Raw genomic sequence first — 17,777 nt, 5'->3', positions numbered from 1 at the left:
TGTGTGCATCGCCTGGCCAAGAAGTGGGTTGGGGCGGTCGTTGACGCTTTGCTTTGCGGCCGTTGCCAGGACTGCATGGAGGAGATAAACCTGTTCAGCGAGAACAAGCTACAGCTGAAGCACATGGGTGACCAGCTGATCAAGGCCAGCAGCCAGGCCAGAGCGGCCGAGGTGGATGACAAGCTCAGTAAAGTCAACGACCGCTGGCAGCACCTGTTCGACGTCATCGGGTCCAGGTAAGGAGCTCGGGATGATTCCTGCTCGCCCAGCGCCGTGGCTGCTCTGCGACCGAGGCAGCGAGCCCGCCCTCCCGAGGTAACCCAGCGGCTCACCGATGCTCAGACGGAGGCAGCGGTGGGTAAGAATGAAAGGAATTCATTTCCACAATGTAGAGAGAGATTCTGGTATATCCAACTTTCATCGTGTGGTTTGTTTTTTTTCTTTACCTTGAAACACCACATGAATTCGTTAGGTTTAAAGGAGAGTTAGAAAGACTTCCTTTGAAAAGAGATCCTCGGGGAGGTATTGTTTAGAAATTGTAACTGTGCTTCAGGACCTGGAGTCCCCAGGTGAGATCGCCCGCCGGTTCCCGCCTGCGGGTGGCACAGGAGAGGGGGTCCGGGCGCAGGCCTGGTTTCTGGGTGCCGGTCTGGGTTTCCCCAGCTCCCCCCGCCGCAGGGGCTTGGCACGCTCCAGGTGGAGTGCCGGGTGTGCCAGGTGCCGGTGGGCATCTGGTGCTGAGGTGGGGACGTGGGAGGCTTAGCCTGGCTGCACATCAAAGCTCTGGTCCCCGGAGCAACCTTATCGGAAACAAGACTGATCATCTCATCTCCTCGCACAGGGGTGCTGATAGGGATAACGCTGCTAAAGCACTTTCTGTTTTCAGATTCTCTTTCCAAAGACAGGCCCCAATTAAAATGCTTTTGTTTTGTTTTGTTTTGTTTTGTTTTGTTTTGTTAATTGCAACCTGAACACCAAAACCAGTGCCTGGGCTTCGGGCCCACGCGTATGACTTGGTGTTTCGCCGGTCTGTTGTGTTCTGAACACAGGTGTGTGTGTGTGATATACCGGAGAACCTGCAGGGTAATGGGAGTACTGGGGTGTGAGTGAGGAAAACAAGATCCTCTTGATAATTTGGCATTTCCTTCGCCTCGACGTTGGCTATAAACCTGCAGCAAAGGCACCAGGCTGCGTGCCTGGAGGACTACAGACAGGAAGCGAGATGAGTCAGTTACGCTGATGGGAGCGACATCTGAGTGGCTGGACAGCCAAGTGGTTTGAGGGCTCCGATCTCATCTTCCCCGAGAGGGCCGGGTTCGGAAGAGCCTCACAGAGGAGTGGCGTTCCCAGGGCTTGGGGTCCCTGAGTGTTACTGATGGCAGAGCCCGCCCACAGACGGGTGTTGTGAGCACAAAGGTACGGGGTGGAGAGAGTGCAGGTCCCTCAGGAAGCGACTAGGGGCTCTGTGGCGTGGGAGATGACGCTACAAAGCTAGGTCAGGGCCGAGTCCGGGAAGACCTTACATCTCAACTTCAGACGTGGTGAGTCATTCATGGACTCTTAGCAATGGAGGGTCTGCCGAAGGCAAGTATTGGGGTGACTTAGCTGGCAGCCTACGCTGGGCCGAATCCAACTTCTCTGGATTGCCAGTTTAAAAAAAAAAAAAAAAAAAAAAAAGACTACGGAAATCCGTGGCGGTGACCAGGTAGGGATGAAGAGCACAGGTTTTGAGCCCGTGCTGACTTCGTCACTTAGGTGAGCTCATCTTCCTAAGCCTCGGCTTCCAAATCTGCGTCACGTGCTTGACAGCACTGCTCACATCCGAGACCACCGTGAGCACAGGGATGCATCCTGTGTCTGGCACGGGGCCAGCCGGGAGCCGGCGTTCAGTGAGTGCTTCTCCCTGAGGAGACAGACTGCGGAGCGTGTTTGTGGAGCAGAAGAGGGCTCCCGCGGTGATGCCTCATTGGGAGAGAGAGAGGCCTGTCCTCCGGGAGGCCAACGCCTTGGACTCTCATCTCCAGCACTTAGAGCAGCGCTTCCAGTGTTGGTTGAAATGAATGAACATTTCAGGGCATAAGAGTAAGACCATTTCTGTTGGGTAAACCATGTGCAGTGTATCTTCGCTGGCATTGCCTCTATATCCTAAGCTGTCCTGGGCACCTGGCACCAGAGGAGGGTATGGTGGCATCGCACCTGGTCACGGCCTGTGCTCCCTGAAGACCAGAGAGACAGTCCATTCTCGATCGTTCATGTTTTGGTTACGTCACTCCAGAGTGTAATAGGCCATTTGTTTTTGTTTTTGTTTTTGTTTTCCTCTCTGCTCTGGTTGCCTGTCTGCAGCCAGTTCCTTGGTGAGCAAGAAAAAAAAAACAGCAGGTGGAATTTCAGTGGAAGGAGCAATTGGCAAAATAAGGAGCTGAAACAATGGCAAATATATTGCCTGCCAGCTGGGTTCTTAACAGTGTGCTTTTTGTGCATGATTTCACTTAATTTTCATTGTGATTCTGAAAGGTAGCTGCCATTCCCCAATTTTACAGATGACAACACAGGCACTGAAGTTAAACCTGCCCGCGGTTGTGTTGTCTTCCTGTTACCCTAGACTAGGGGTGTCGAACTCAATCAGAGAAGGGGCCAAAATCTAAAATCCAGCCTAAATCGCGGGCTGAATGGTTTACTGAACAGTCATAAACTGACAATGTCATAAACTGACAGTGGAGTGCAGTGATGACAGCGCGGTGCGGGCCACATTGCAAGGCCTGGCAGGCTGGATTTGGCCCGCGGGCCGTGTGTTTGACACATGTGCCCTAGACCCTTCTGGTGTGTGACACTGAAAGGAACCAGTCCCTGCCGAAACCAGTTTGGCTCAGTGGATAGAGTGCCGGCCTGCGGACTGAAGGGTCCCAGTTCTATTCCGGTCAAGGGCATGTACCTTGGTTGCGGGCACATCCCCAGTAGGGGGTGTGCAAGAGGCAGCTGATCGATGACTCTCTCTCATCGATGTTTCTAATTCTCCATCCCTCCCTCTTCCTCTCTGTAAAAAAAATCAAAATATATATATTTTTTTTAAAAAAAAAAAAAAAGAAAGAAAGAAAGGAACCCAGTCCCTTCAGGATTAAGGAACTCACGTTCCCTAAAGCCAAGGCCAGGCTGAGAGGCTGGGAAACCCTTAGTTGAGCTCGCCCTCCAGGTGAGTCTGGATTGAGGCAGCAAGCTCGGACCTGCCTTCAGTCGGCCTCACACAGAGTCAGCTCCCTGTCTGGTCTCTGACGCTGATCCTGTCGTCACCGGGAGGTGGGGAGGTGGGGGAGCACCGGCTGCAGAATTTAGATTTGAACAGGGCCAACCGGACCGGCCATCCTGCAGGAAGCACTCGTTTGGCAGAGAATTCTGGACACTTGACTCTTTCGGTCCTTCTCGTGGTGCTCTGTGGATTCTCTCCTGTGGCAGGGACAACACTGCTCGTTAAAAATGGTAAGAGTTGGCCCTCGCTGGTTTGGCTCAGTGGATAGAGCATCAGCCTGCAGACTCAAAGGGTCCCAGGTTCAATTCCGGTCAAGGGCATGTACCTTGGTTGCAGGCACATCACCAGTAGGGGGTGTGCAGGAGGCAGCTGATCGATGTTTCTAACTCTCTCCCTCTCCCTTCCTCTCTGTAAAAAAAAAAATCAATAAAATATATTTAAATTTTTTTTTGGAAAAAAAAATGGTAAGAGTTGGCCCTGGTTCGTTTGGCTCAGTGGATAGAGCATCGGCCTGCGGGTCCAGGGTTCCATTCCAGTCAAGGGCACATGCCTGGGTTATGGGCTCGATCCCTAGTAGTGGATGAGAAGGAGGCAGCTGATCAATAATTCTCTATCATCATTGATGTTTCTCCCTCTCCTTTCCTCTCTAAAATCAATTAAAACATTCTCTCAAATAGTAAGAATTGGAGGGAGACCCTATACCGGTGCCCAGCCCCATGACTTCAGGACTTTAACTACAAGCCGTTAACGTCCAAGTTACAAACGGCATTCACAAGTCCGAGGCCTCCGAAGTCAGGCCTCCTTCACTGACGAGGAAAAAGAGAAAAAACAGCCTGTTCTTTCCGGTTCGTTCTCAGCACAGAGGAGGTGAATTACAGGGTCACTCACACGCACACTGCACTTGTGGTCCTTTCAGACTTCGGGGTGAGCAGGAGGAGAAACCGGTGTTGCTTACTGTGAAGTGCCAGGCTCCTCGTACATGTATTATTTCACTTCATTCTGGCAGCAGCCCTGCGCGGTCAGTGCCTCCGCTGTCCCAGGGGGCGCTGCGGCCCAGGGGGGATGCCCCTGGCCGGCCCGTCAGTGCTGCGCAGGGCGCGGGGCGGGGGCAGCCAGGGCACCGTCCGCCCGCTGCACCCCGCACCGGAGGGCACCTGGCTCCTTGAGACCTCGGGGCTTAAAGGTCGCTTCTCAGGATTTTTCTAAAGCTGAGAGCTCAATGCAGAATTTGCCGTTCATGGCAGAGCCGGGGCTCTCAAACGTAAAGGTGCATCGGCATCCCTGGAGGCTCACGCAAACATGGGGTGCTGCACCCCGCCCCCAGAGCTTCTGACCCTGTAGGTCCTAGGGGGGCTGAGACTCTGCGGTTCTAACTGGTGCCCGGGGGCTGCCAGTGGTGCTGGTCCGGGGAACACAGAGCGAGCAGCAGGGGCGGGCGCGGGGCTGCGCCGAGTCAGAATCCTGGGCCCGCCCCCCTGTCAAGTCTGTTAACAGCCTGAGTGCCTCGGTTTCCCTGTTGATAAACCACATGCAAGATCCTGGTTAAGAAAGCACCAGGACAGCCCTAACGGGTCTGGCTCAGTGGATAGAGTGTCAGCCTGCAGACTCAAAAAAAAAAAAGCCCTAACCAGTTTGGCTCAGCGGATAGAGCAACAGCCTGTGGATTCAAGGGTCCCAGGTTCGATTCCAGTCAAGGGCATGTACCTTGGTTGCGGGCATATCCCCAGTAGGGAATGTGCAGGAGGCAGCTGATCTGTGTTCCTAACTCTCTCTCCCTCTCCCTTCCTCTCTGTAAAAAATCAATAAAATATTTTTTTTTAAAAAAGAAAGAAAAAGTACCAGGACAACCATGGGTTCCCCCCCCATGCGGGTGCTGGAGCCTCTGGCGAGGTCAGTGTGGCAGCACAGGGCAGGGCACAAGGCGGTTTACAGCTGTTCGTAGGGGAAATGCTGCAGTAATAGATAAGTAAAAATAAGGAATAAACTCTGTTTCCTGTGCTCAGTACTGTAAGCCTACTCTCCCTGCCCCCGCCCCCATATATTATAGATAAAGGCGGGGGAGGAGGCTTGGATCCAAACAACTGCTGTTCCTCTGCTTAGAGAGGGTTCTTCAGCTTTGTGGAACCCTAAGGCCAAGAAGCTGGAGGACACGTCTCCTGAAATGGCCAGTCACCCGAGGGGCGGAGGGAGCCTGCGCTGAGGGCCTTGCTGAGGCAGCGTGGGTTGTGTGCGGGCGTTAAAGCTCAGAGCGGCTCCGTCACAGCCGCTGCAGGAGCACGGAGACCCTCCAGCCCGGGGGCAGCGCCGAACATCGGGGACATCTGACCTTCCATGAATCACCCTATTAGTCTCACCCTCAGGAAGGCCACTTGAGGCACCAGATACACTTTGGTGCATGGTGTGATTCTTCTGAAGCTGAAACTGATTTTTTTTTTAATGTATTTTATTTCATTTTTACAGAGAGGGAGGGAGAGGGTTAGAGAATTAGAAACATCGATGAAAGGGAAACATCCATCAGCTGCCTCTTGTACATCTACTGGGGTGTACCTGCAACCAAGGTGCATGCCCTTGACCGGAATCGAACCTGGGACCTTTCAGTCCGCAGGCGGACGCTCTATCCACGGAGCCGAACCGGTTAGGGCTGAGACTGACTGGATGACATGAAATGTCAGTGATATACCACCCTGCTGCTGGGACGGGTTCCAGGAAGAGTTAAACTTCTTTAAACTGTAGCGGAGTTAGCGCCTCCTCTTCCCCGCGTTCCCTTCGGTGACATTTTTGAGCAGCGGCCCAGCTAACCCTCGGTCAGGAGAGACGGAGACGGCCCAGAGGCTGCTTTCCGGAGCCAGCAGGGCGCACCGTCCCCTGCCGTGGAGGAAGCCGGCTTACCTGGAAATGGAGCAGGTTAGGCACAGGGAGCTGGAAGGCGGACAGAAAGACGTGAAGTTGGCCAGAGTCAGCCCACAGTCCAGAGCGCCGAAGACGGGCCCCGGCCATTGTCCATTGTCCCTGCCGTGGGGCCGATGCCAGAGGAAGACTCAGTCCGCACGCACTCACCGCTGTCTGCCTGGACGTCAGCCTCCCGGGAGCTGGACGTCTTAGAAACCCATCTACTCCGCTTCCCAGAACCGCCTCGCCAGTCCCCAACCGAAGCCTTCGCCGTCCTGTGAGGCAGGGTGCCGTGCCTTCGGAGGCCTGTGCTGCTGGTTCTTGGTGGAGCCTCTTCTGACAAGGGGGCAATGGGGGGCAGGGGGCGGGGGGCTGTTTGTAAGGACTTCCCAGCGGCCTCAGGATGATCCAGTCAAAGCTGCGGTGCCGAGAGCTGACGAGACAGCCAGGCGCAGACGGAACCAGGGTGTGTGCATTGGTTACCTGTCGGCGTTGGCATCATGGGTGATTTTAATTTTCTTTTTGCAGATCTCAATTTCCTAAATGTTCGTTATGGGAAAAGGGGACTTGGGACCTTTTTCTTTCCTTAAAAAAAAAAAAATGTTGTAAGTGTTCTTACCTTTTTCCTAATTTCTCCTTGATGGCAGTGTCCGTAAGAGACTTGGCATCCGGCCAAAACCGGTTTGGCTCAGTAGATAGAGCATCAGCCTGTGGACTGAAAGGTCCCGGGTTCGAGTCCGGTCAAGGGCATGTACCTTGGTTGCGGGCACATCCCCATTTGGGGGTGTGCAAGAGGCAGCTGGTTGATGATTCTCTCTCATCGATGTTTCTAACTCTCTATCCCTCTCTCTTCCTCTCTGTAAAAAAATCAATAAAATATATTTTAAAAAATAATAATAATAGAGAGAGAGAGAGAGAGAGAGACTTGGCATCCTGGAGCCAAGGTGGGATGGCAGGGCTTACACGTACCATATGGCTCCTTCCTGTTTAGACTCGGTAGCTCTCTCGCTACCAAAACGCCTGTGAAAAAACTTGTTAGCAAAGCATCATTTTCGCATCTGACCTGCCAGTGTAAGCAGCCCACCTGTTTTGCAGGAGCAGCAATTAAAACGTCGTCATTTAAAGCCAGCAGTGATTGCCATGGCAACTGTGTGTGAAGATTGCTTTTTCATTTCTTGCAAAATGGGCGGGGAGGTGTGTGTCCTTTTACACTGGTGAAGATTGTTGTTGTTCTCTCTCTCTGTGTTTTCTCAAGGCTACTCTGGAAGACCAAACAATGCTGCTAGTCATCCCCGGGGCCTTCTCTGGCCCTCGCTGGGTGCGTGACCAGGGGTGGGAGCGTGGGTTGAGAGATTTCAGCACCGGCAGAGCTAGATGCGAGGTCAGCCTCCTGCCTGCCCCTTTCCTCCCGCCGCCCCCTCCTTCCACCTCTGGAGCAGTGGGCGGCCGTCCCAGTCTCCGCAGAAACGCCGCCTGCGGGTTGGGGGGCTTCCCGCGGAGGCAGCAGCCGCCATCCCCTGGGTCAGTGGCCAGACAGTGGCCTGTGTCCAGCATCGGCAGGCCCAGGGCTGAGCCGTGCGGGGTCGTACCCAGCAGGCCCCAGAGGCAGCCACACATGCGGGCACACGTCCGAGAGATGCTTCATTTGTTTTCAAATCTGCACTCCCTCATGTCACCAATGTAGCATGTAGTAACAACCAAATGCCGGGCTTCAGGAGACATGATTGATGTAGTTGAGTCTCGAAGAAGGCTGGGACTGAGCATGAAAGGGGCTGGACCCAAACCCGGGAGCCCCTGTAAGCAGAGCCCTCGGGTGCATAGAGAACCACCGCTGGAGGAGGAGGAGGAGCTTGTAGAAACCCTCAGAGGAGCCAGCAGGGGAAATGGCAGGATTTCTTCCTCTGCAAACTCCTCAACTCCACTTGTGCTACAAGAAATCACTTTTTCTGCAAAACTCAGAGAAATGGACTGCATGGCCTCTGCCCCTCCTAAGCCAGGATGTCCAGAGCGTAAAAAAAAAAAAAAAAAAGCAGGGCAGCCCGGCTGGTGTGGCTCAGCGGTTGAGTATCAACCACTTTGATTCCTGGTCAGGGCACGTGCCCGGGTTGCAGGTTTGATCCCCAATGTAGGGTGTGCAGGAAGCAGCCCATCAATGGTTCTCGCTCATTGATGTTTCTCTCTCTCTCTCTCTCCCCCTCTCCCTTCCTCTCTGAAATAAATACAGATTTTTTTAAAGGGCAGAAGCACCCCTGTCCCCAGGGAAATTTCTTCCTTAGGAGGAGGGAGGAAGATGTCCCTGTTATACTCAGGGGCTTCCGCTTTCACCATTTCTTGTCAACCTGAAACAGGGAGATCGAATTTGAGGAGAACAGAAATCCTCCTGCCCGCGCTCCAATCTAAAATGTTTCTTCTCTCGGTGTATAGCAGCACTTCCTAAATAACCCACCGCCAAGATAACAGTGCGACTCTTCCCCAGCATGGACACCCTGCAGCATCAGCACAAAGACTGAGAGTGTGTGTGTGTGTGTGTGTGTGTGTGTGTGTGTGTGTGAAGGGCCGCAGATATTCGTGTAAGGGAAGGGAGAAAGCTGAGATGAAGCATTGCAGTGAGCCGAGAAGCCGGTCTCATCCTTTCCTGAGGGCACAGCTTTGAGGCAGCGAGGGGCGGGCGGGCTGCGGGTGGAGGATACTGAACCAGTGAATGGGGCGGCCTGGGGCCGGGCCGGGGGAGGGGCTGCCGTGCGCCGGGAGGTGGAGGTGCGGCCGGGAGCGTGGAGCCCTCGCTAAGCATCGGGAATGCTTTTTTTCCTCATCCACAGTAAGTGCCGTTTCAGTCATCCGCTCTGCCTGTGGCCCGGGGGGGGCTGCCGCCTCTGTCCTGCTCTTTCGCTGCTGCCTCGTTTTGATGACAATGGAAATTACCGAGGAGAGGAGATGGTGGCCGCCGCGGAGGGTGTGTGTGCCAGCCATCGGGGGATGGGTGCTTTCCCTGTGTCAGCATGCGTGTGTGCCGGCAGCCAGCCTCTGACAGGCGGGGGAGGGATGGGACTGCGCGGTGTGCAAAATGGAAGTCCTCCAGCGACCGGCGCTTCAAAGAGGCAATTAGCTCAAACGCCTGGCCGTGTCCGGGCCCCTGGCCGGGCTTCGGGACCCGGGAACAACTGATTGTCTTGCGAGGAAGACGCTTCGTCACTGGAAACGATGCAGTTGTTCAGAATTAGCGCAGGGTCCTGAGCAGCGCACAGCTGCCCACCGGCCTCAGAGTCTGTTTATTTCTAGACCCAGCCAGCGCCTTCAGCCATCTCAGTTTTCCTGTGTTGTATTTTAAGTCTGTTTCCTTAGTATATATTTTAAGGGAAGCTGCCCACACTGGCAATGGGATTGTATTAACTGACACTGCTCTGGGGGCTTATAATTTAACGGTAGACCCGTTAGCATGTAAGAGAATAGGACCAAAATGTGAATGATTTCTTGTTCATGAATTTAAGGTTTAAATCCTCCATCATCGCATCGTAAGGCGTGGGCTTGATACATAGCATCAACCTGGCCTGGTTTTGTTTGTGTTGGAGGGAGGGCAGGGTACTTAAGGGTTATGTTCTGATCCATGGCTAGTTGAGATAAAAGGAAAACTGCTCACCTTGATGACTTTCTGCCTTTCTACCCACCATCCCTGCAGAGCTGCTTATGTGCAGCGGCTAAGGCAAAATTCTTACCCTGTTTGGTTTCCTATAAGAATCTTTATTCAGGTCTTGCATCAGGCCACATAGGTGAAGCACTTCCCCTTTGCCCCTAAATACTTGGCTTTTTCATCCACTGAACTGGAATTCAGCTCAGAAAGCCATGCCTACTTTTTTTCTGGAGAAATAGAATTTGATGAAATACAGACGTGAGCAGCGTTAGCCTAGCGCACCTGGGTGAACCGTGGCAGGTGCGCAGGTGCAAGCTACCTGGGTGGCCTCGGTGGCTGATGAAATGCAGTTTTGAGGGTGGCTTCCCTATGCCCACCGTCTGGTTTCTGAATGGCTTTCCTTGTGGCTCAGTATTAACTCGAGTTAAACTTATTCAAGAGCAATAATCACGAGGCCTGACGGGGAAGTCGGGGGCCTGGGGTGGCGAAGGACCGGCTTCCTGGCCTGGGAAAGGTGATAATTGGGTCTCCGTGTCTGCAGAAGGGAAGGATACGGTCTCAGCAGCACCTGTGCCGGCTCCTGGAGCAAGTGGCGACTTCGTATCTGAGGAGCAACGTTTATCTCTGTCACGTGTCTTTGGACACAGAAACGTGTTCGGTCCTGACCAGATGAATGTTTTGTAGCTTCTTGGTGACCTTCCTTCCTTTCCCTCCCACCTTCCCTTCCTGGCCTAAGGATGCGTGTGGTCCGTGTGCTTGTCTCTTCTGCCCTTGGCCTGCCCAAAATGGAGCCAAGGTTTAGGGGCGTGTGTGACGCCCGGTGTGGCTGCAAATTGTTTTGTGGCCTGATTTGCTCGGAGGTGCATCTACAACATGGCCACCTGGCTTACGGAAAAAAAAAAATTTTTTTTAATATATTTTATTGATTTTTTACAGAGAGGAAGAGAGAGGGATAGAGTTAGAAACATCAATGAGAAAGAATCATCGATCAGCTGCCTCTTGCACACCTCCTACTGGGGATGTGCCCGCAACCAAGGTACATGCCCTTGACCGGAATCAAACCTGGGACCTTTCAGTCCACAGGCTGATGCTCTATCCACTGAGCCAAACCGGTTTCGGCGGGAAAATAAAACTTATTTGAAGGTAGGAGTGAACGTGGTTTACTCAGGAGAGAGGGATTGAGCATCTCCTGTCTTGTATGAGGATGGCTCCCTTCCATCTTGAGCCCTTCGGGAAGAAGACGTGTTTTCGGTGATCTGTGCAGCCTCGGGATCTGCACGTGACCCCAAGGCAAAGCGAGCGGTTAAGTGTTTGTTGAAAGGAAACCATGGAGAATCTTACACGGGGACCCAACATTCAGCGCTCGGTGGACTGCCTTCCTCTCCCCTTCCCCACTTCATCCTGGAGCCAGGAGTCTAGGCTCATCATGTTCGCCAACAGGACCCAAAACCATCTGGTACCCCCAGCACGTGCACATGAGCACACGCAGGTTTATCCACGGTGCCCCGAGGAAGGTGCTTAGGAACGCAGCAGTGGGGCTGCCGCTCTGGGAGGAGGGGCAGGAGAGCTGTGCAGAGGCTGCTGGGCCTGAGCTGCTCTCTGGGGGAAAGTTCTCGGGGCTGGGCTGCTCCTCCAGACAGAGCCTTCCAAGGAGGTCACGACCCCCTGCACACTGTGTGGGAGACTCCTTGTCCTATGGGCCCGGGAGTCCGGCAGCTCTGCCTTGTATGAGATGTTCTTTCTGGACCCAGGGCCCTCGGGGTGACAAGGCATTGGGGTGAGGAGGGTGTACCTCTGAAGCCACAAGAACAAAGGAGGGGTCTAGGTTACACCTGCATCCAGGTCTGGCCCCTGCATTCCGTTACTTCCTTTTTAATAAATCACCTGTGGCTTCGAAGGGAACTCCTCCTGGTGTTTCCAATTAGAATGTAATTTGGAAAGCATATCCCCTTGAAAGTCACTATGACCATAGCTTCTGGGAATGTGTCTCTCTGGCACTGTGTCAAATGCCTTTTGTGTATTTATATCTCATTCAGCCTCCTCGGCCACCAGGGAAGGGAGGTGCTGACTCCTGCTGACACTGTCCTATAGATGAGGTTAAACAGAGCCAGGGTTCAAACTCAGACCTGGCCCAAGACTCCACAGCCTGCTTCTAAGCCTGCCTATCTCATAGCAGTGTTGAGAATGAAATATTTATGAATGGACTTTGTGAGGTCCAATGCTGTATAAATGAGGCATCATCATAGCATCATGTAATCCGTTAGCAATAAGAAGAGCTGGTATCCTGGTGAGCACTTACTCTATACCAAAGGCTTTCCATGAGTCCTTATTTGTCTCACCACCACCTTTGGATGACTTTGCAGATAACAGGAAACCAGGAGTCAGGAAAGTTGGGTACCTTGCAGAGGAGCACAGTTCATGGGTGATATAGTGGGACTTAGAGAACAAAGTCTGGCCACCTCCAGAATTCTGGCCATGATTTCACCTGGATGTTACCACCTCCCTGAAGCTTGAGGGGCCTCAGAGACCTACTAGAAATCAGGGGGTTTGAGGTGAAAGGATTTTCCCTAAATCATAAAACTAGCAGGTAAAAGAGCTGGAGCAAGAAGTCCTAGGGTTGAGTGGGTCAGTTGTGGGATACAAAAATAAATATGCACGTGCACACACGCCACTCTGTGGTCTACTTAAATAGCTTGTGGTGGAAGTCTTGTACACGTTCATTCATTCAACAAGGGCTTGGTGACACCTCCTGCCCCCCAGGCGTTTGGGAGGTGCTGAGCGTGCAGAGGGAGCCGTGTGGTGGTGTGCAGTGACGAGGGTGCATGCACAACACAAGGCAGGAGGGCCCAGTGCTCCAAGCACATGGGCAAAGGGCAGTGGCAGGAGGGAGAAGGGAGGAGGGCCGCTTTGCCCAGTGTGGGGTGGGAGGCAGAGGACGCTGGCCGCTGGAGGACCTGAAGAGTCGGGAGATTAACTGGTTGTCAGGTAGGGCGAGGACTGACGGGGTTTGGGCGGGGATCAGACTGGCCGTCTCTAACGTATGTATGTATGTATGTATGTATGTATGTATGTATGTATACATACTTCGGCTGCAGGGCCGAAGGTGGGGAGGAAGGCGAGGGGTGTGGGAGGAAGCTGCTCGCAGGCGGGCAAGGAAGAGGTGACGGTGGTGCTGGCTGTGAGTGAGGGCCGGTGCCCCAACTCCTGTTCCTGGTGCCATGGGGTGGGGTTCTGACAGCACCTCGAGCAACAGTGTTGATAAGTAGGACGGTCCCATTGCAGCCATTACTTCAAGTCCCTGGGTTTCACTACAAATCCCTCAGGTCTCCAGAAAAAGCCCTCCCTCCCTCCCTCCTTTAGGACTCCGTGAGAGTGGTCAGTGGAAACATTTTATTTCAGGATCTGTATTGGGACTGTTTTCCCTCAGCAGCTGTCATTTCCCGAGTCAGGCGGATTGGGGAGGTGGATGAGATTAGAGCTGTGCTCAGAAACCATCCTTTTACCCCTCCCTCCTCCTCCCCACTGTGGCTGGCACAGTTGCCCCATATAGGCTGGTTCTGTGTACACACCCCACCCCTCAGACTAGACGTGGGGGGAGGGAGGGGTTGGTACATGTTCTGTGCTTGCTCAAGAGGGGAGTCCCAGGGGAGGCACCATGGGCCAGGTACCACCGAGTGAACCAGGCGTGTGGCTCTTCAGCCCGTCAGGGTGCTTTTATTCACTGGCTGCTGCAGTCTCTGGGTGCCCAAGACAGAGCGGGGAGAGGTCAGGTGAGGCCGTGGAACCTAGAGAGAAAGACGGGCTGGGTCCCGGGAACCCCGCTCTGGGGATGATGGGACTTCGTCTTTGCTTGGGAGGATTAACTCCGAGTGCACTTGGAAATCAGCAGCAGCAGCCATTCCGTCAAGTGTCACCTGCCCTGTGAGAACCCTCTGGTGAGAGTCGTTCTCACTGTAAAGTCAGTGACCCGTGTAGGTTCGCTGGTTAAGGAACCACAGATGTCTCCCTTCCCCCACGGACCCCTCCTCCCGCCACCCCCTCCGTCCGTCCGCCTATCCCACCCCCGACCCCCTATGGGAGCGTTCTCACCGCCGCACGCTGCACTCCGTGTTCCACCTCTGTCCTCTCCTTCCCGCCCGCGCGTTTAGGGTGAAGAAGCTGAAGGAGACGCTTGCTTTCATCCAGCAGCTGGACAAGAACATGAGCAACCTGCGCACCTGGCTGGCGCGCATCGAGTCCGAGCTCTCGAAGCCCGTGGTGTACGCCGTCTGTGACGACCAGGAGATACAGAAGCGGCTGGCCGAGCAGCAGGTGGGCCGGGAGGGGCGGGCTCTGGCCAGAGGGCGGGCGGGCCTTTCTGTCTGCAGGCCGCTTGAGCTCTGTCCACTGAGCCAAACCGGTCAGGGCTGGAAACTGCTTTCTTTACGTTACCCTCGCCCTTTCCAGCTCCCGGGGCTCTCCCGCATCTCGTGGCTCACGGCCCCTTCCTCTGTCTTCATAGTCACTGCTCCCTCTGACTCTGCCTCCCTCTCCCACTTTTAAGGACCGTGGGGCCCCCCCAGATAATTTAGGGTCATCTTCCTATGGTAATGTCAGTTGAATAGCAACCTGAATTCTCCATTGCCACGGACAGTAACGTATTCACAGGTTTCTGGGGATGAGGGCATGGGCACCTTGGGGTATGGAGGCGGGAGGATACTCCGTCTACCACACATGTCCTGTGTGTGTTTTTAATTTACCGTATGTTTATTCTTCTAAGACCAGGCCTTCAATGCTCCATCAAACACACTACAAACGTGTCACACACAAAAATTATGCGTGGGCCATTTCTAAAAACCTTCCTTAGGTTTCTGCCACTAATTAAGTGTAATAAATTGCTTGATTGCCTCCAGAAGTAAAGCCTGAACACTCGGGACCAGGCCCTCAGCCCACAGGGGTTCAGGGACATGGTGTCCGTGCATTCTCACTGGATGCCCTTGGGCTCCGGGGTGGCCGGGGTCAGACCTTCTGAGTCCCTTCTGTTTCCCTTCTTGTGGGTAGAATTACTTTAGGTGACGGAGGTTGTGTTGTAGTGAAGGTGCGACCTTTGACACCTTTAAGTGAGAACCACTTGTATTGAGCCTTCAGGATCCCTCCCCTTTCTTTGTTGTTCGCTGATTCCCATGGGGTGCCAGATGGTGGCTTGCTGGGAATTGTTGGTCCCGCCATTCTGTAATTACCAACAGCTTCGTCCCCCATGGCCAGCCCAGCTTCCTGCCACCCCCTAAACCACTCCCCAGGACCACCCTGATGGCCGGACTTGCCCGCCACCCCCACTCCCCCCCGGGGAGACCTTCTGAGACCACCTCAGGGGCCCTCCCTTGGGGTTTTCTGGCTGCTCGGCCCGGCTTTCTTCTCGCCCCGTATCTTACTGTTCAGTCCCTTTTGTGCACGCTCTTCCTGCTGCCTTGCCCGGCTCTAGTTTCATGGCCCCCGTCTCCCCGCCCTGCCCCCCTCCCCGCTTCAGTGCTCTGTCTCCTGCTCTGGAGCAGAAACACGAACCGGCAGGAGCCCTTTCCAGAGCTGCTGGCAACGTCTTCCGCGTTGTTTGGTGCCGTTTCTTAGGTCCAGCTCTTCGGATTACCTTGGAACAGTTTCCTAAGTCTCATTGTGCAAACTGCCCGAGTGGGTACCTGTGGCAGGATTATTATTTTTTTAATATATTTTTTTCTTGATTTTTTTACAGAGAGGAGGGAGAGAGATAGAGAGCTAGAAACATTGATGAGAGAGAAACATCGATCAGCTGCCTCCTGCACACCCTCTACTGGGGATGTGCCCGCAACCAAGGTACATGCCCTTGACCGGAATCGAACCTGGGACCTTTCAGTCCACAGGCTGACACTACCACTGAGCCAAACCGGTTTGGCCGTGGTAGGATTATTGTCAGTGTTCCTCATTCGGCACCAGGGTTAGGATTCCTTATTTATTATTTCACACAGTGAAAGAGATTTTTCTCCGTGTGGGGAAGCCTGGGGCAGTGTTGAGAACCAGTGAGACTGTGTCACCCTCTCACACCGATCCCGGGGACTCCCACCGCTCAGCCGCCCGGCCCCTCCGTGGCATGCAGGCTGGCTGCCGGGCAACACTCTCTGACTACACTTTGAGGCGCTCATTTTTAATCAGTTAGGACCCGTGTTGAACCCGCTTGATTTAAAATAAATTTGAGTTACCTTCTTATTCTTTCCTATCCACTTGAACATAGAATGACCCACAGTGAGCATTTACTAGAATAAAATTAAGAAAACTTCAGTCCTGCCTATGAACACAGCAGTAGTAACTCCACAGTTACACACATGGAGGTCACCTGGCGTGAACCCCCCTCGGCGGCCCCGCAGACGGGCCGGCACTGTTTATGAATAATCCTTCCTGGAAGCTGAGCTTGGTGGAGTCCAGGGAACTTTCGCACCCGTAGTGGCAGCGGCGTATTTAGCCTTGTCTCTGCTGATTCGCAGTGTGGTTGGGTAGTGTGTGTCTCACGTCACCCATCACAGAACCTGGATCTCAGAAGCCTAACTCGCCCAGAATCGCAAAACCGACAGCTCCTTCTCCTCCCCTCTCCTCCCTTCCCCCCATGCTGTGCAGAGGGAAATATTCTGAGTACCACCTGAAAATACCATGCTCTTTTTTTTTATATATATAGATATTGGCGGTGGTTGTTTTTTACTTTAGAGAGGAAGGAAGGGGGAGAGGAGGAGGAGGAGAGAAACATAGATCAGTTGCCTCCCACATACACCCTGACTGGGGCTTGAACCCACAACCCGGGTATGTGCCCTGACCTGGACTTGGACCTTCAACCTTTTGGTGTATATGACTGAGCCAGCCGGCCAGGGCCATGTTTATTCTTAAACAGGGTTTCTCCTTTTTCCTACAATCATGTATTTTCTCTTTCATGAACGTTCCTCCCAAATTAGGGATATGCGTCGCTATCACCATCACAGGACAAGACTCACAGCCCCTGTCCCCTCCCCGAGCTGGGCTGGACCCCGTCAGTGGGTGGGGGCGCTCTGTATCCCCGAGTCCTCCCTGGGGCTGGGGCGCCCCGGGCTGGGCTCCGGGAGGCTGTGCGCTGGGCGCTGCCTGCACAGCCTGCTGTGTGAGAAGGTGACAAAGGTCTTAGATTTAAGAGCTCTGAACAGAAAAGGTGAGGCGTTGGTGTTGCTGGCGTGTTGGGTCCTGCTGGAAAGATTCGGTTTTCTATGAATGGCCTCCCAAAGTCAGGTCTGCATTGGAGGCCGTTGGAGTCGGTGGCCTGGAGTAGACCCCACACCTCCCCAAGGCTGTGGGGTGGCAGGCCCTGAGGGCAGGCTCCCCTGCTCTCCACCCCTCACGGGGTCCATCCAACGGGTCCACCCCAGTGTGGCCAGCGATGGGTCTCCTGTCAGGGGCTATGGCATGGGGGATGCGCAGAGACGCGAGACCCAGCCTGGGCTGCTGCTGCCTCCGAGGTGGAGATGCACCCAGGGCTGTGCCCCCGGGGCCGGGAGGTGGGGAGCACGGGGGACCCTTGGGTGCCGACCCTCCCGCCGCCACCCTCTCAGGGTGCCTCTCGCTCTCCTGTGACCGCAGGACCTTCAGCGGGACATCGAGCAGCACAGCGCGGGCGTGGAGTCCGTGTTCAGCATCTGCGATGTCCTGCTGCACGACTCGGACGCCTGCGCCAACGAGACGGAGTGCGACTCCATCCAGCAGACCACCCGCAGCCTGGACCGGCGCTGGAGGAACATATGCGCCATGTCCATGGAGCGGCGCATGAAGTGAGCGCGGAGCTGCCCCCGGAAAAAAATGGGGGGGGGGGCAGAGGAGGGGTTCAGCCGAAGTCAGTGCACCCTCCTGAACTAAAAGCAACTGTTTTCCGATCCCTTCCGAGGCTGTTGGCAGAGAAGGCTCAGGAGGTGTAGGTTAAGGTGACCAGATGTCCCTCTTTTGGCGGGACAGTCCCGCGTCCCGAGGCATTTTTAAAAAGTCCCTGTTTTGGGG

General features: G+C 54.3%; 1 protein-coding gene across 4 annotated transcripts in view; it reads left to right on the top strand.

Moving 5' to 3' along the window:
• The window catches only part of SYNE2 (spectrin repeat containing nuclear envelope protein 2), a 299,775-nt gene that overhangs the window by 262,138 nt on the left and 19,860 nt on the right, over positions 1-17,777 (top strand). For all 4 annotated transcript variants that reach the window (XM_084866238.1, XM_084866237.1, XM_084866235.1 and 1 more), the window contains 3 exons: positions 70-236; positions 13,910-14,072; positions 17,367-17,554. In XM_084866238.1, coding sequence (XP_084722364.1) covers positions 70-236; positions 13,910-14,072; positions 17,367-17,554 — 518 coding nt within the window. The remainder of the gene's footprint in view (positions 1-69; positions 237-13,909; positions 14,073-17,366; positions 17,555-17,777) is intronic.

This window comes from Pipistrellus hanaki (genome assembly GCF_964339955.1).
Source record: "Pipistrellus hanaki genome assembly, chromosome: 1".
NCBI classification, from domain to species: Eukaryota; Metazoa; Chordata; class Mammalia; order Chiroptera; family Vespertilionidae; genus Pipistrellus; species Pipistrellus hanaki.
The sequence above is the reverse complement of the archived record's forward strand: the minus strand, read 5'-3'. Positions and strand labels throughout refer to the sequence as shown.